The sequence below is a fragment of the Zootoca vivipara genome, chromosome 13, assembly GCF_963506605.1.
Source record: "Zootoca vivipara chromosome 13, rZooViv1.1, whole genome shotgun sequence".
Taxonomy (NCBI): Eukaryota; Metazoa; Chordata; class Lepidosauria; order Squamata; family Lacertidae; genus Zootoca; species Zootoca vivipara.
The window spans coordinates 48,031,335-48,044,567 of record NC_083288.1 but is presented as its reverse complement, the minus strand read 5'-3'; the positions used below and the strand labels follow the sequence as shown (position 1 = coordinate 48,044,567).

Sequence of the window (13,233 nt, the reverse complement as noted above, 5' to 3'; positions counted from 1 at the left end):
CAACAAAATCTTGCTTCTGCTTGGGACTGGACCCGTCCACTGGGCCAAACTGATGGCGATGGAGTTGCTTTTCAAGGGATGGTGAGGGGGAGAACCTCCTTTGACTGATCTTGCACCATTGGGGCAATTTCTCACTGGAACAAACACGGGAAACGAAATAACTTGGGGTGGGAGGGACAATGCAACTGGTTTGTAGGGCACAGGTGTCCCAAAAGCCGGTGCTGCCGCCCAGTTTTCTTACCTGATAGTGGCCAGGATGGGGAGGTGGGGAGTCCCCCTGATCTTACTGGAGTAGGTCACAGTAAGCAGAGCTTGCTGGATCAGACCGTTGGCTCATCTCTTCACCACCCTGTTCTTACAGTGGCCAACCAGATAAACCCCTAAGAAGTCCAGTAACCTCCCATCATTATCCATGATGGGACAGGGCACAATTCCCTGTTCCTGCTCATGACCCAGTGCTGTGCGGCAGACAGGGCAGGGGAAGCTGTTCCTGTTGACGCTGCTGTCACAGGCACAGACTCTCCATTGCCTTGAGATGCCAAGGACCAGACCTGGCTGGGCTGCATCATTGACAGCCAAGAAGTGTGGGAAGGCGCCCCCCCCCGCCCATTCCCCAAATGTGGCCATTCCTTCCCCAAGAGAGCAGCCCACTTCCCAAAAAAGTCTCTGCAGACGTGTTGTTTTCCCCCCTTTCTTTTTGGGGTGACATGGAAGTGGGGTGTTGTGCAGGGGTTGGGGGAAGAAGCTGCGGTGCCGAGGCCAAAGCGTGGGTCGGGTGTGTGTGTGTGTGTGTGTGTGTGTGTCAAGGAGGGCGCGCCTTGATTTGCTGCTTGGGCTCTGCAGCCGCCCATCACCTCCCCTCCGGTCTCCTCGCGTTTCCTCTGGCACCCACCCCCACTCATGCCCTTTCCTCCTCCGCGGTTTCTCCCCTCTCCATCCCTCCATCTCCTCCTCCTCCCCCCTCCTCCCCAAACCCTCCCGGGGGCTGCTGGGAAAGACGGCGGCGGCAAGATGGCTCCGCCGCCTGTCCGCGGCTCCGGTGCGCTCCTGACGCTGCTTGCGCCGCTCCTGCCGCCGCCCCCGCCCGGCCCCGCGTCGCTGCGGCGCCTGCTGGACTAGAGGCGGAGCGGAGGAAGCGCCGGCCGGGCCATGCTGCTCTCCGAGAGCAAGGGAGGGTGAGACGGGGCGCCCGGCCTGGCGCAGCGCGGCCGCTGCTTCCATCCCTCCCTCCCTCCCATCCATCCATCCATTCATTCACTCGCCCGTCCCCTCCTCTGGCCGGCCTTCGCCCGTCATCGCTCCCCGCAGTCCCGCCCGGGCTCCGCCGCCTGCTGCCGCGTCCTTCCCGGCCGGGTCGCCTCGCTCTCCCTTTCCCTTTCCTCGCTTCATTCCTCCTTCCCCCGCCCCGCGCGCCTTGCTCTCCCTGCGCCATTCCCATCTCGCTCGCCTCTCCTTCCCTACCCGCTGCCAGATCTGTCCCGATCTCCTTCCTGAGCCCTCTTCTCTCTCCCTTCGCCGGCCGCATCCTGCTCCAAGCTTGCTCCCCACCCCCACCCCGCGCGTAAATCCTTTTTTCTCCCCTCCATTCATTCTCCCCCGATTCATTCACTTGCCTCCTGCCCCTCCCCCCTCTTCCTTTCTCTGCCTCACTGCTCCCTTCCCCCTCTCCTCCTCCTCCGGGCCCCTCTGCCATCCATTTTCTCTTCCATTCCCTTCTTGGCTTTAGCCCCCCTCCTTCCCTCCATCCCTCTGCTTTGTCATGCCCCCACCCTTTCCCCAGTTCTTCCCTTTATTTGACAGGGTCACTCTCCTCCAGCAATCCTTTGCTTCTCCCCTTTCTGAAGGGCCCTCATTTTGCAGCATCTCTCTCTCCTCTCATTTTCTCCTTTCCTTGGACTCTGCCTCTACTCCCTTCCAGCTGGTCTCAACAACACCTCCCCACCACTCCCTTTGCTGTTTCTGCAAATATTTCTCCTGCCTGCCCTCCTCTCTCTTCCATTTCTTTCCTCCTATTTGCCTTCCAGCTGCACACTGGCTCTTTCCCTCCACTCCCTTCAAATGCACGTGTCTTTCTTCCCCAGACTTCCTATTTCCCATCTCCTTTCCCTCTCTGTCTGTCCGTCTCTCCCTGGTCCATTCTCCCCCCCTCCCCTTCCTCCCCACAGGCCTCACTGTGGCAGGCAGTTCCCTGGTCTCTTATTAAGGACAGGCCTCTGAGGACCCATGGGGATGTTGTGATACTTTGGGGGAGGCTTTGCATGAGAGCAATTTGGGGTGGGGAGAGATTTGGTTGTGGGATTCTGTGGCCTGGAAGACAAAAGAAGCAGCCTTTGGTGACATTCTAGGGGTGAAGTGTGTCTATAAGAGCTTTAGAAGGGAGGGCTCATAATTTTGGAAATTGTTTGTTATTTTAGGGATCTGTGGTTGATCTCTGAAAGGGAAGGTGCTCAGGGGCTATCTTCTGACCCCTAACACCAGATGTGGGGGGGGGAGGGGTGGCTGTGTTTTATGCATTGGATATCAGAATGGTACTCCTCATGTGCTCAGGCAGATTCACAGGTTCTGGGGCTGAGATTAAGCCTGGGACAGTCGGAGGGAGGTTCCTTGAAGGCCCAAATGACCTCTAGGAAGGTTACATGAGTGGGGGAGAAGCTAGGCTGTTTGGAGCATATTTGTTCACAAAGCTGTTTTTTGGGGGGAGTGGCCAAGAGGGAAGAAATGGGGGGTAATGGTAGCTAGAGGGAAAGAGACCCCCAAGGAGAAGGTTCCACAGGGCTGTAACAAGTAGTATTTTCCTAGGCCTCAGCCTTTTCCCCAAGGTGCTTTCTGTCTCTCAAGAAGAGATGGCCATGTTCTCCCCACCCCACCCCACGCCATAAGTGACCACTTCTCCCTCTCTCTGCACAGTGAGGAGAAGCAAGAGGTGCCCATGGAGCCGTCCGAGCCCCGAACAGAGAGCGAGGCCCCTGAGCCTGGCCCTGACGAACACCCCTCTGCGGAGCCCCCCGGACCCGAACCAGGCCCCGAAGACGAGGAGAAGAAAGAGGTAGTGTGTTGGGGCTCCGCTCGGCAGATGGGCAAGGGACCCCAGGGTGCAATGGGGCAGGCAGTCCTGAGGTCCTGTGGAAAGGTGCCTAGGGGGGACTTTTGTGGGGAGACCTTCTTTAGAGAGGTCAGCCATGTGCCCAGGGCTGGTGGGTCTCTGGCTTCCTGTTTGTTCAGTTCTCAGTTCCACCCCATAACCTTGGTGGGCAGGTGCTTCTAATTTAATCCCCTCCCCAATCCAGAGCTTCCTCTCATCCCTTGTATCCTGAGGTGCCAGGGTGCTGGGAACTTCTGGGAACACTCTTAGCTTTTGGGGTTTAAATTATTATTATTATTATTTAAATCAGAATCAGCCGAGAAGCACGTTCCTAGCTTGGATGCTTATGTAATAAGAGTTGCATGAATGTCTCTGAGGAAGGTGTCCAGCGCTTTGGGGGAAGGGAGAAGTGTCTCCAGCGCTCTGCAGAACTCCTTGACCTCCCTATGCGCAGCTAGGGAAACCAGAATAAATTGTGTAAAAGTGGTGTGGAATGAATTATGAAAAACGAAGATGAAATTATGCAAATATGCCCCGTTTGCATAATTTAGGTGGGACTCAAGAGTTCCGCTTTCCTTGCTGCATAATTTGGGTTTTCCCGGGGCAAAGAGTTCTGAATCCTGAGCGTGGCACACCACACTTCACCCGGCCTTAAATGTGGTGTAAATGTTTAATGCAAAATATCGTCTGCATGGATTTGCCAGATAGTGACACACACACACATACCTCTTTCTCCCCATAAACTGGGCCTCCTGCAGTCAGCTAGCAGCCAAACTTGGATTTTGGGAGGGTTAACTATTGATGTGTTTGCTGAATGTCATGTTATCGAAAGGTTCGTTTTGCCCACGTTCCTCCCTGCCCTGCATTTCCCAAATTTGACTCTTCCCACCCTGAGCCGGGGCATGAACCTGGCTTCTTCCATCTCCTCTGTTCCAAAGTGGGGTGGGGGTGGGGTGGCGGATCTCGGCCGGGGTGAGGCAGGGCTGTTTTGAGGACACACCCACGCACACGCACGTAACGCGAGCACACACGCGCGAGACTGCTTTCTGTGCTGCTGAGAAGAGGGGAGGGTGGGGACAGGCCTTGCTTCCCCCTCACCCTAAAGAGAGTTTCCCCCCACAACCCCGTTGACATTCTCCTCTGGACTCGTTTGTTCTGATCCCCGTTTTAAAGAGGCTCCAATCCACCGGGAGTGCGAAAGAGAGAGTGAGAGAGAGAGAACCGGAGAGAGAGAGCACAGACGTACTTGAGCAGGCCGCACAGACAGGTACCCGTGGAGGTGGATGAGAGATTTGGAGGGGCCACAACATACTAGGCCTCTCCTGGGACCGTTTCCGCCACCGCTCTCCACTTTGTGGAAAGCCCTCTGGCTCCGTAACCACAGAGCTTCTCGTCTGGGAGCCCCACATGCGCTGTGGCTCTTCCTGAATCCATGGGCCTCTTCTCCTGTCCGTCAAAGAGAGTGCCATCTTGTCCTTGGGACCCGTTCTGCCTTCCGTTGATATATAGTCAATCTCCAAAATCTTAAAGAGCGCTGCTGTTGGAATCCTGCTTGGTCGACAGTATCAGCAAAACGGTTCCAGGAATGTCAGGACTTTTCTGGGCACTCAAGTCTCATGTTGCCCGCCTGGTGCTGTTTGGTGTCTTTTACCACCCGTTGGAAATGTCTACGCCTCCTTCCACCACTCAAGGTGCTTCTGTTCAAGGACTCCGTTTATTCTGCGGTAGAATTGTCTGCCTCTGAAAACCAAACGTTCTTTTGAAGTCAACTTGAGAGAGCTTCCTTCATCACCTTGGGAGCAAACGTCTGCTTTCAGAGACTCCCAGCAAGTTCTCCATCACGCTTGGCCATCTGCAATAAGGCCCCGGCCTGATGATCTTCAGTTCCTGAGAAGCTGCAGCAGTCCGGCAGCTCCTCCGCTCAGTCTGGGACTCGGCATCTTGAGAGGCTTTCCCGAAATTTGAAGGTGGCCTCCCCTTCCAATCCCGCTGGTGTGCAAAGTTAACCAGTTTCCACAGCTCTCGTTGCTCGGCACGGGTTTTTCCTTACGCAAGGCCGTGTTTTCTCCGCCATGCCTCAAGGACTTCCACCTCCACAGAGTTCTCTGGAGTTGCCAAGCATTGCCTAAGGGGACTTTGTTTACGTAGGGTTCTCTGGAGGTCTTTCCCCCTCAAGGACTTGCATTTGCTGCCGTTGAATCGCCACATGGGCACTTCTTCCAGAAAAGGACTTGTCGATGTCAGCCGTCCTCTTTCCGCACGTGGTCTGGACGGTTGCCCCGTTACGAATTCTGTTCTCCATTATGCTTGCTGACGCTTTCCGCCCGGCATCACAGAGTCCCTCGCCCGTCACGGGACTCTTGCTGCCATGCACCACCGGTGGTGCTCAGCTCTCCATTGGCCCAGTCTCTGCCTGCCAAGAACTGATGCCTTAACCCTCCCCCCCACCGCACCTTGCCAGTGGGGGAGGCGCTTCTGTCTCGCCCTCTCTCCTCTGGGACACTTGGCTCCGACCACCTACCAATCAAGCGCTAGGTTCCTACCTACCACCAACCAACCACCACCTCTCTTGTCACCCAACCCAACCAAGCACGCACCTTTCAGGCCAGGGAGGGCTCGTTCCGATTGGACCAGCCGTTGCCTAGATACAGCGCACACACTGAGGTGCGATTGGCTGAACAGAAGACCCTGCCCCAGGTGTGAGAGGGTACCTGGAGCACTTGTCCTAATTTTGTTGATTTTATTGTTTTGTTTAATTTTTTGTTTAATTAATTTTTAAAGGAAAAAAAAGTATCACTTGCAACTTTCCCTGGGGTAGGCGGGTGGGTCATGTTTCAGTTTAAATGGAGGGTCCCCTCCCCTGCATTTATTATTATTTTTAATGATGAGGGAGCAGGGGATCTCTGAGGCTAGTTCCTGCATCAACCTGGTTTGGTCCAGCCCCCATCCTCGCTCAGACTGTGGGGTACGCTATCAACAGGGTGGTACTTGACTCCCAACCACCTGCTCCCTCCATTTCCTTGGGAACCTGCTGTTTGAGGAATAAAGTGGACGTAGAAAGGGGATGCTAGCAAGCTGGCTGTTTCTGCTCACCTGGGATAAGGAGCTTGAGGGGCTTCCAGTGTCGCTGGACTCCATCTCTCATCAGCCCTGGCTACTGGCCATGGGATGGCTGAGGCTGATGGGAACTGGAATCTCTCGACATCGGGAAGCTTCCAGGTTCCCCTATTGCTGCTTTTGCACCAGCCTCTCAGGAACAGGATTTAGCAATGTTCCTTAATTGGCATCAGCGCCTCCTTTATCCCTGCTGAAGCCTAATTAATTAGCATGGGGCTAAAGCCACGTGGGAGCCTCCACAAAGGTTCCCTGTGGCTTGGTCCCAGGTCACCCCCACGAGGTGTGAAGCTCTCCTCTTGTGGAGGGCAGATGAATGATGTGGTTTCCTCCCTGTGCCAGTGGCTGTGGTTAAGTGGGAGGGCTGGTCCTGGCCTTGCTGTCGCCTGGGCTCTCAGCTGCTGAGCTGCAGGGAAACCGAGGGAGGCATTTTGGTGGCTTCCAGACCCCCTTGCATACAACGCAGGCCCGAGAGCTCAATGCTTGACTTTAGACAGGAAGGCCATTCCTCTCCCCCCCCCCCCCGAAAACCAAGCGGTGGAACTTTGGAAAGGCCTCTTCTTTAACAAAAGAAAATCTGTGTGAGAAACAATGCAGAATCAAAAGAGTTGGAAGGGACCCTCAGGGGCTACCTAGTCCAACCCCTTGCAATGCAGGAATCCCAACTAAAGTGTTGAGACATAGTTACATGGCAGACGGCCAGTCTCTGAATAATTGCCTGTTGCGTCTGAGAACCTAAATACACGTTGGGCCCAACAACCGTGGTGTCACTGCTGTGCCTGGGCCAAATGGACTCCATGAGGACTAGAAGCATTGCAGGTAGTGTGGTGGCTAAAATTCATTGCCGACACCTGGGATATTCTTTGTCCTTTGTTTAAAAGCAGCAGCAGCAGCAGCAGTGAAAGCCTCTCTTATCCTGGAATTAACTTGGGCTGCCCATTTCGCCTTGCAGAGATAATGCCCATTGAAGTTTATCCTCTTTAGGATCTGCTTGTGAATATATTGCCTGCATTGCTCATTAATGTGCCACAACTGGCTTAAAAAGAAAAGGAGGGAAGAGCCATCCATTTCTCTCCAAGGCTTTGAGCAGCTAATCACAAGGCTGCCTTAAATTCTCGCCGTAGCCTAGAAAAGAGTTAAAGCCCTTTGGGTTGTATTCTGCGTGTGTGAAAATTTGGCAAGGTCTCAAGTACACTGGGCCCTTCATTGGGCAGGATGGAAAGCTGAATAGTTTTGTGTTAACTTGAGAGCTTGCACGTTTTCTTACCAGAAGGGGCATGGTTTAAAAGTAAAATAATAAAAGTCGCCCAGCCTTGTTCAATAGCTATCATGTATTGATGCACAAGCAGCTTCCCCTATCTGAACCATTCAAAATTAAAGTAATTAGAATAATATCCCATCCAGGTTTGTCCTAATAGTTAGGGATTCTTTCTATCTGTGTTCTAGTAATAGAATCTTTAGCCCTTGGGTTAGAGTGTATGTTGTCTCAATGCAGCAGTTATTTAGTATTATCTACCTGCTTTTCAATTAAAACCCCCAAAGATGTTTATATAATGTCAGGGAAAAAATCACATATATAGCCAACCCACTACATTAAAACAACAAAAAAGCAGCAGTAAAATGTCTTACTACATTTCTAAGATGATTCATGAAAGTCATCTTGCATCTTCAGAACAAGCTAGAAAGCTGAGGTTTTGGTGCCACCACCAATAAGTCCTGTCTCTTGTACCCACCCATCGAGACTAACTTACATTAGTTGAGCTTCCGGCATTGCAGGGGGTTGGACTAGATGACCCCCAGGGTACATCCCAACTCTACATTTCTGTGATTCTAGGACCGAGAATGGGGCCTCCAGCGTCAGTTGTGAGAGACTGAGTAGGCTCATGGAGGAGCATTGTGTTGATCCTCTTGCGCTCGTGAGGACTCGAGTCCAAATAAACTTCTGAGAGGCAAAAGAGGTCCTGGTTCGTAATCGGCATCCCTTTGGCAGCATGTTTCCCACGGAGACGCTGCGCTTGCCATACAGCTACCAAGCGGGGGCAGAGTGAGGCGTAGGGCTTCTGCCATCTCTACTTTATTCCTGAATCAGCAGAGGACCCTTGCCCAGCTCCCCAACTCCTCATCTGGGCCCCTGTTTCATTACTTATGCCCTCGTCTCTTTCCCCCCCCCAAAAAAAGGTGTGGCGGCCACTTTCCAAACCCCTGACGCTGACCTGACTACCCCCTCTATGCGGGGCTTTCTCTCTCTTTCTCCTTCCCCTTCCTCCCTTCTCTCTCTCTTTCTCTCTCTTTCCATTCCCCCCTTCCCTTTTTCTCTGCAGGGTTCAACTCAGCCCAAGGCCTTCAAGAGGAAGATATCTGTTGTCTGTAAGTAAAGGAGCCCTGGTCCAGCGACCACACATGGCATCCGGACATGTTGGAGAAGGGTGGGAGTTCTCCTGGGATCTCCCCCTGCCGCCACTCCAAGGCAGTTCTGAGGGGAAGGAAAACCAGGAGCAATGAGCAGCCTTTGCTGCATTTTCTGGAGTCGCGGTGGATGGGTTTAGCCAGGAGAAAATCTGGTTAGGTATAGGCACAGCATGTCGGCCTTTACCCAGGGGGCTGGTCTTAGTGGGGCCAGAGGGAATTTTCCCATGTTGTTTAATAGACGAAGAAAAGTGCCAGCGTGTCTTTCTCCCCCCCCCCCCGGCCCATTTTCCTCCCACTTTCCAAAGAAAGACCCAAGCTTCTAGTCCTCATGTTAGATGGCCACAAATTGGGCTGAGTATGAGTGATTCTTGGGAAAGTCTGCCTCCCTTGGAACTCAAGAAAGCAGATCTCTTTTTAGTGCAATATTAAGGATCGGTTGTCTGATCACTCTTATTAAAGTAGTTTTTGCAGGGCTTTAAACATTTACAAGGGACCCAGGTGGCGCTGTGGTTAAACCACTGAGCCTAGGGCCTGCTGATCAGAAGGTCGGCGGTTCGAATCCCTGTGACGGGGTGAGCCCCCATTGCTTGGTCCCAGCTCCTGCCAACCTAGCAGTTTGAAAGCACGTCAAAATGCAAGTAGATAAATAGGAACTGCTACAGTGGGAAGGTAAACGGCGTTTCCATGTGCTGCTCTGGTTAGCCAGAAGCGGCTTTGTCATGCTGGCCACATGACCTGGAAGCTATACGCCGGCTCCCTCGGCCAATAATGCGAGATGAGCGCGCAACCTCAGAGTCGGTCACGACTGGACCTAATGGTCAGGGGTCCCTTTACCTTTACCTTTAAACATTTACAAAGCTCCTCGTCCTTCCCCTCCCCTGTCATCACTGCGTGGCTTAGGCTGGATTTTGGAGTAAAGGGAGGGGAGCTGGCCATATCTTCCCTGACACTGAGCATGTGCAGAGTGCATTCCTGCCCAAGCCACCTGGGTTTACAGAAGCCTTCGAGACTACGCCTTAGCCCTTGCAGCTGTCTCGAGAGATTAATCCCTTGAGAGATGAACCTGAGGGCGCCAGGGAGGTACCCCCCTCTGCCTCCGAGGTGCCATTTCACTGAAAAACAGAGCAGGCTGCGTCCCTGCGAGGGGAGGGGTCTTAGCCTTGGGTCTGCCCTCTTGATTTCAGCGTCATCGGTGGCCAAAGGCACAGCGGCAGCAACAAACAGTGACACAGAGGGAGGGCAGCCAGGAGGCCGGAAGCGGCGCTGGGGGGCCAGCACAGCCGCCACGCAGAAGAAACCTTCCATCAGCATCACCACAGAGTCCCTCAAGGTACCCTGGGCTCACAGCGGCTCTATTTAGGCTCGGCACAGCTCCTTAAATCCTGGCCTGACCCACCCCTCCCCCTTGGTCCTCCTCCCCCCCCAGAGCCTGATCCCTGAGATCAAGCCACCGACGGGAGGGCAGGAGGCAGTGGTGGACCTGCACGCCGACGACTCGCGCATCTCTGAAGATGAGGCCGAGCGGCACCCGGAGGAGCCCCCCCACGAGAAAGCCCTCAAGATCTGCCGCACCGTCACACAGGTTCGTCCCGTCAGCGGTGGGCTCTGGGTGGGCGTTTTGGCTCAGAAAGTAGCCGCAGGAATGTGGTCCGGAGCCTCTTCTGAGTGGAACTGCAAGGGAAGCCTCTGGGGGCCTCCCCCTCCAGGCCACCGTAGGCAGGCAACCTCCACATTGTCTTGCCTGCTCAGGATGGCAGCTGAACTGCCTGCCTAAGTTAGCACAAGGGGTAGAACAATGTCCCCTTGAAAATGCATATCTTTAAGACAACTGGGTTTTCCTTTTCTTTCTTTCTTTCTTTCGTTCCTTTTTTGGGCTTCACGTTGGTGCTTTTTTAAATGTTGCAAGTCGTATTTTTCATAGTATAAGCAAGTAAGCAATACCCGGGAAAAGCTAAACTAAACAGAGCTAAACAGAGATAACCAAGAGAGTCTCTCTTTCAGTAGATCCATTTCCGTCAGTTGAGAACGAGCCGTGAGGTGTAGCATCCGAGGTGTTTACATATGAGATGAAGCTGAGCCAGGTCGCCTCCCAGTTGCTCTCTAGGCCTATTGCCCTTGCTAAGCCCGTCTGCGTGTTTTTCTGGCTACGCCATTGGGCACATGGCAGGCGCTGCTGCTGCTGCTGCTGCTTCCAGTGGAAGCCCTCTGTCCCTCGCTCCTGAAAAACACAACCTGTTTTTTCTCTCTCCCCCCCAGGTGGTGCCGGCTGAAGGTCAAGAGAACGGCCAAGGAGAGGAGGAGGAAGAGGAGGAGAAGGCGCACGAGGAAGAGCTGCCCGAGGCCCCTCCCGCTGTCGCCGTAGAGGCAGTCGTGCTGCCGCCACCCGTGGAGCACGAAGTGAAAAAAGGTGCGGGGCGAGGGAGAAGGGGAGGCTGCAGGGGCGGAATGACAAGCGGGGGCCGGAAAGTCCGAGTTCCTGCTTCTGAGCCCCAACTCCCCTTCATCCCGCCCCGTAGTTACGCTGAGCGACACTCTGACGCGGCGCTCCATCAGCCAGCAGCGCTCTGGCGTCTCCATCACCATCGACGACCCTGTCCGCACAGCCCAGGTCCCCTCTCCGCCCCGCGGTAAAGTCAGCAGCATCGTCCACATCTGCAACCTGGTGAGTCCGTGACCCGGGTGGGGTGGGGTAGGGTGGGGAGGGTGGCCCTCCAGCAGCCACTGGACTGGGGGCAGCACCTGCCTTAACACCCCGGCGGCATCCTTTTGCGCAGGTGAGACCCTTCACTCTCGGGCAGCTGAAGGAGCTGCTGGGCCGGACAGGCACCCTCGTGGAGGAAGCCTTCTGGATCGACAAGATCAAGTCCCACTGCTACGTCACAGTGAGTTTTCCGCCCCGCCTCCCCCAGCTCAGAGGAGCAAATCCTTGTTTCGAACGCAAGTGCCCTGCAACGGATTGGCGGATGGCCTGGGAAAGGTTGGGATAGAGCCAAGGGCCTCATTCCCTTCCCGGGAGCCTTCCAGGGGCCGGGGGCAAAGGCGGGCAGGGAAACCAAGGTCATCTTTGTCCTTTATACAGTGGGCTTGCCTCTCCACGCACCTGAAGGCCCCTCTCTGTCTTCCATCCAGGCAAGCACACATGGAGGGGCCAAGCGAGGCCAACCGTGGGGTATGGCTTGGGGAGAGGGCCAGGCAGAGATATATTATGGATGGCTGCATTTGGACCCCAGGCCTGCAGTTCCCCACTCCTGATCCTAGAGGTTCTGCCCCCCCCCCCCGGACTGTTTTCAACCAAGTTTAACTCCTTGTTATTTTGAATGTCTTTAATTGTTAATTTTTCTCATTGATAACTTCATCAGGCAAGCAAGCAAGCGGTGTATAGGTTTTGTTCAGTGGTACCTCGGTTTAAGTACACAATTGGTTCCAGAAGTCTGTACTTACCTGAAGTGTACTTAACCTGAAGCAAACTTAACCCGAAGTAGGAGTGTAATTGGTTCTGGAAGTCCGTACTTAACCTGAAGCGAACTTTCCCATTGAAAGTAATGGAAAGTGGATTAATCCGTCCCAGACGGGTCCGCGGAGTACTTAAACTGAAAGTACTCAAACCGAGGCATACTTAAACCGAGGTATGACTGTACACTGAATGAAGCCAGGATTAGAGCACATTTTCCCATCAGGGAAGAACTATTCACTCTTTCTCCAGGAAAGGGTGGTAGCAGCCTTGAAGGTGAAAGACTTGCTTTTTGAAGCACTAAAACTCAAATTTGAGAGAGAGCCGTATGCAAGACTGGAGCGTAATCCCAGAGCCACCCGTGAACCTCGTCGACCGAACATTTTATAGGACTTGTGCTCACTTAGTGACAATCCCCTGCTCTAAAGCATGAAGGGAAACCAAACTTGGTCTTTATTTTTTAAATCTTCCTTCCTTTTCACCTCCCTTTTTCTTTTCAGTATTCAACAGTGGAAGAAGCGGTAGCAACTCGCAACGCCCTCCATGGTGTCAAGTGGCCACAATCAAACCCCAAATTCTTATCAGCAGACTTTGCAGAGCAAGATGAGGTATGAACTGTGAGAGATCAGGCAGAATAGAGGGTGGGATTTGTTGCTGTCAGTTCCCTCGATGTCTCAGGAGAGGCTGTATGCAGTAAGCTGGGAAGATGGGGAGAAGGAGCCCCATTTTTAAATAAGTCTTTCAGTTTACCTCCCCTTTTGAGGGGTACAGCAGTGCGGGGCTGGGGCACTTGGGGCCGGCCATCCAGACAAGAGCGTTGCTGGTCAGGCCAGTGGCTTTCAAGTCACCATCCTGGTCTTGCTTTGGCTGACCAGATGCCCTCTGGGAAGCCCAGGAGCAGGACCTGAGCACAGCAGCCCTCTCCCCCTCCTGTGGTTTCCGGCAACTGGTATTCACAAGCATTGCTACCTCCAACTGCAGGGGGCAGAACAGAGCCATCATGGCAAGTAGCCAATGATAGCTTTTTCCTCCATGAATGGGACCCATTCTCTTTTGGAGCCCATCCAAGTTGGTGCCCATTGCTGCCTCCTGGGGATGCAAGAGCCACAGTTCAGTTATGCCATGCAGGAAGAAGTACTTCTGAAGCCTTCAACTTTATTGGATGCCCTTCTAGTGT

At 53.8% G+C, this 13,233-nt stretch overlaps 1 protein-coding gene across 1 annotated transcript in view; it reads left to right on the top strand.

The window, feature by feature from the left end:
• The window catches only part of ACIN1 (apoptotic chromatin condensation inducer 1), a 35,643-nt gene that overhangs the window by 18,956 nt on the left and 3,454 nt on the right, over positions 1-13,233 (top strand). The window contains exons 8-15 of the mRNA XM_035134784.2: positions 2,908-3,046; positions 8,518-8,563; positions 9,790-9,935; positions 10,032-10,187; positions 10,862-11,012; positions 11,122-11,267; positions 11,380-11,487; positions 12,557-12,664. Of these exons, the coding sequence (XP_034990675.1) occupies positions 2,908-3,046; positions 8,518-8,563; positions 9,790-9,935; positions 10,032-10,187; positions 10,862-11,012; positions 11,122-11,267; positions 11,380-11,487; positions 12,557-12,664 (1,000 nt within the window). The remainder of the gene's footprint in view (positions 1-2,907; positions 3,047-8,517; positions 8,564-9,789; positions 9,936-10,031; positions 10,188-10,861; positions 11,013-11,121; positions 11,268-11,379; positions 11,488-12,556; positions 12,665-13,233) is intronic.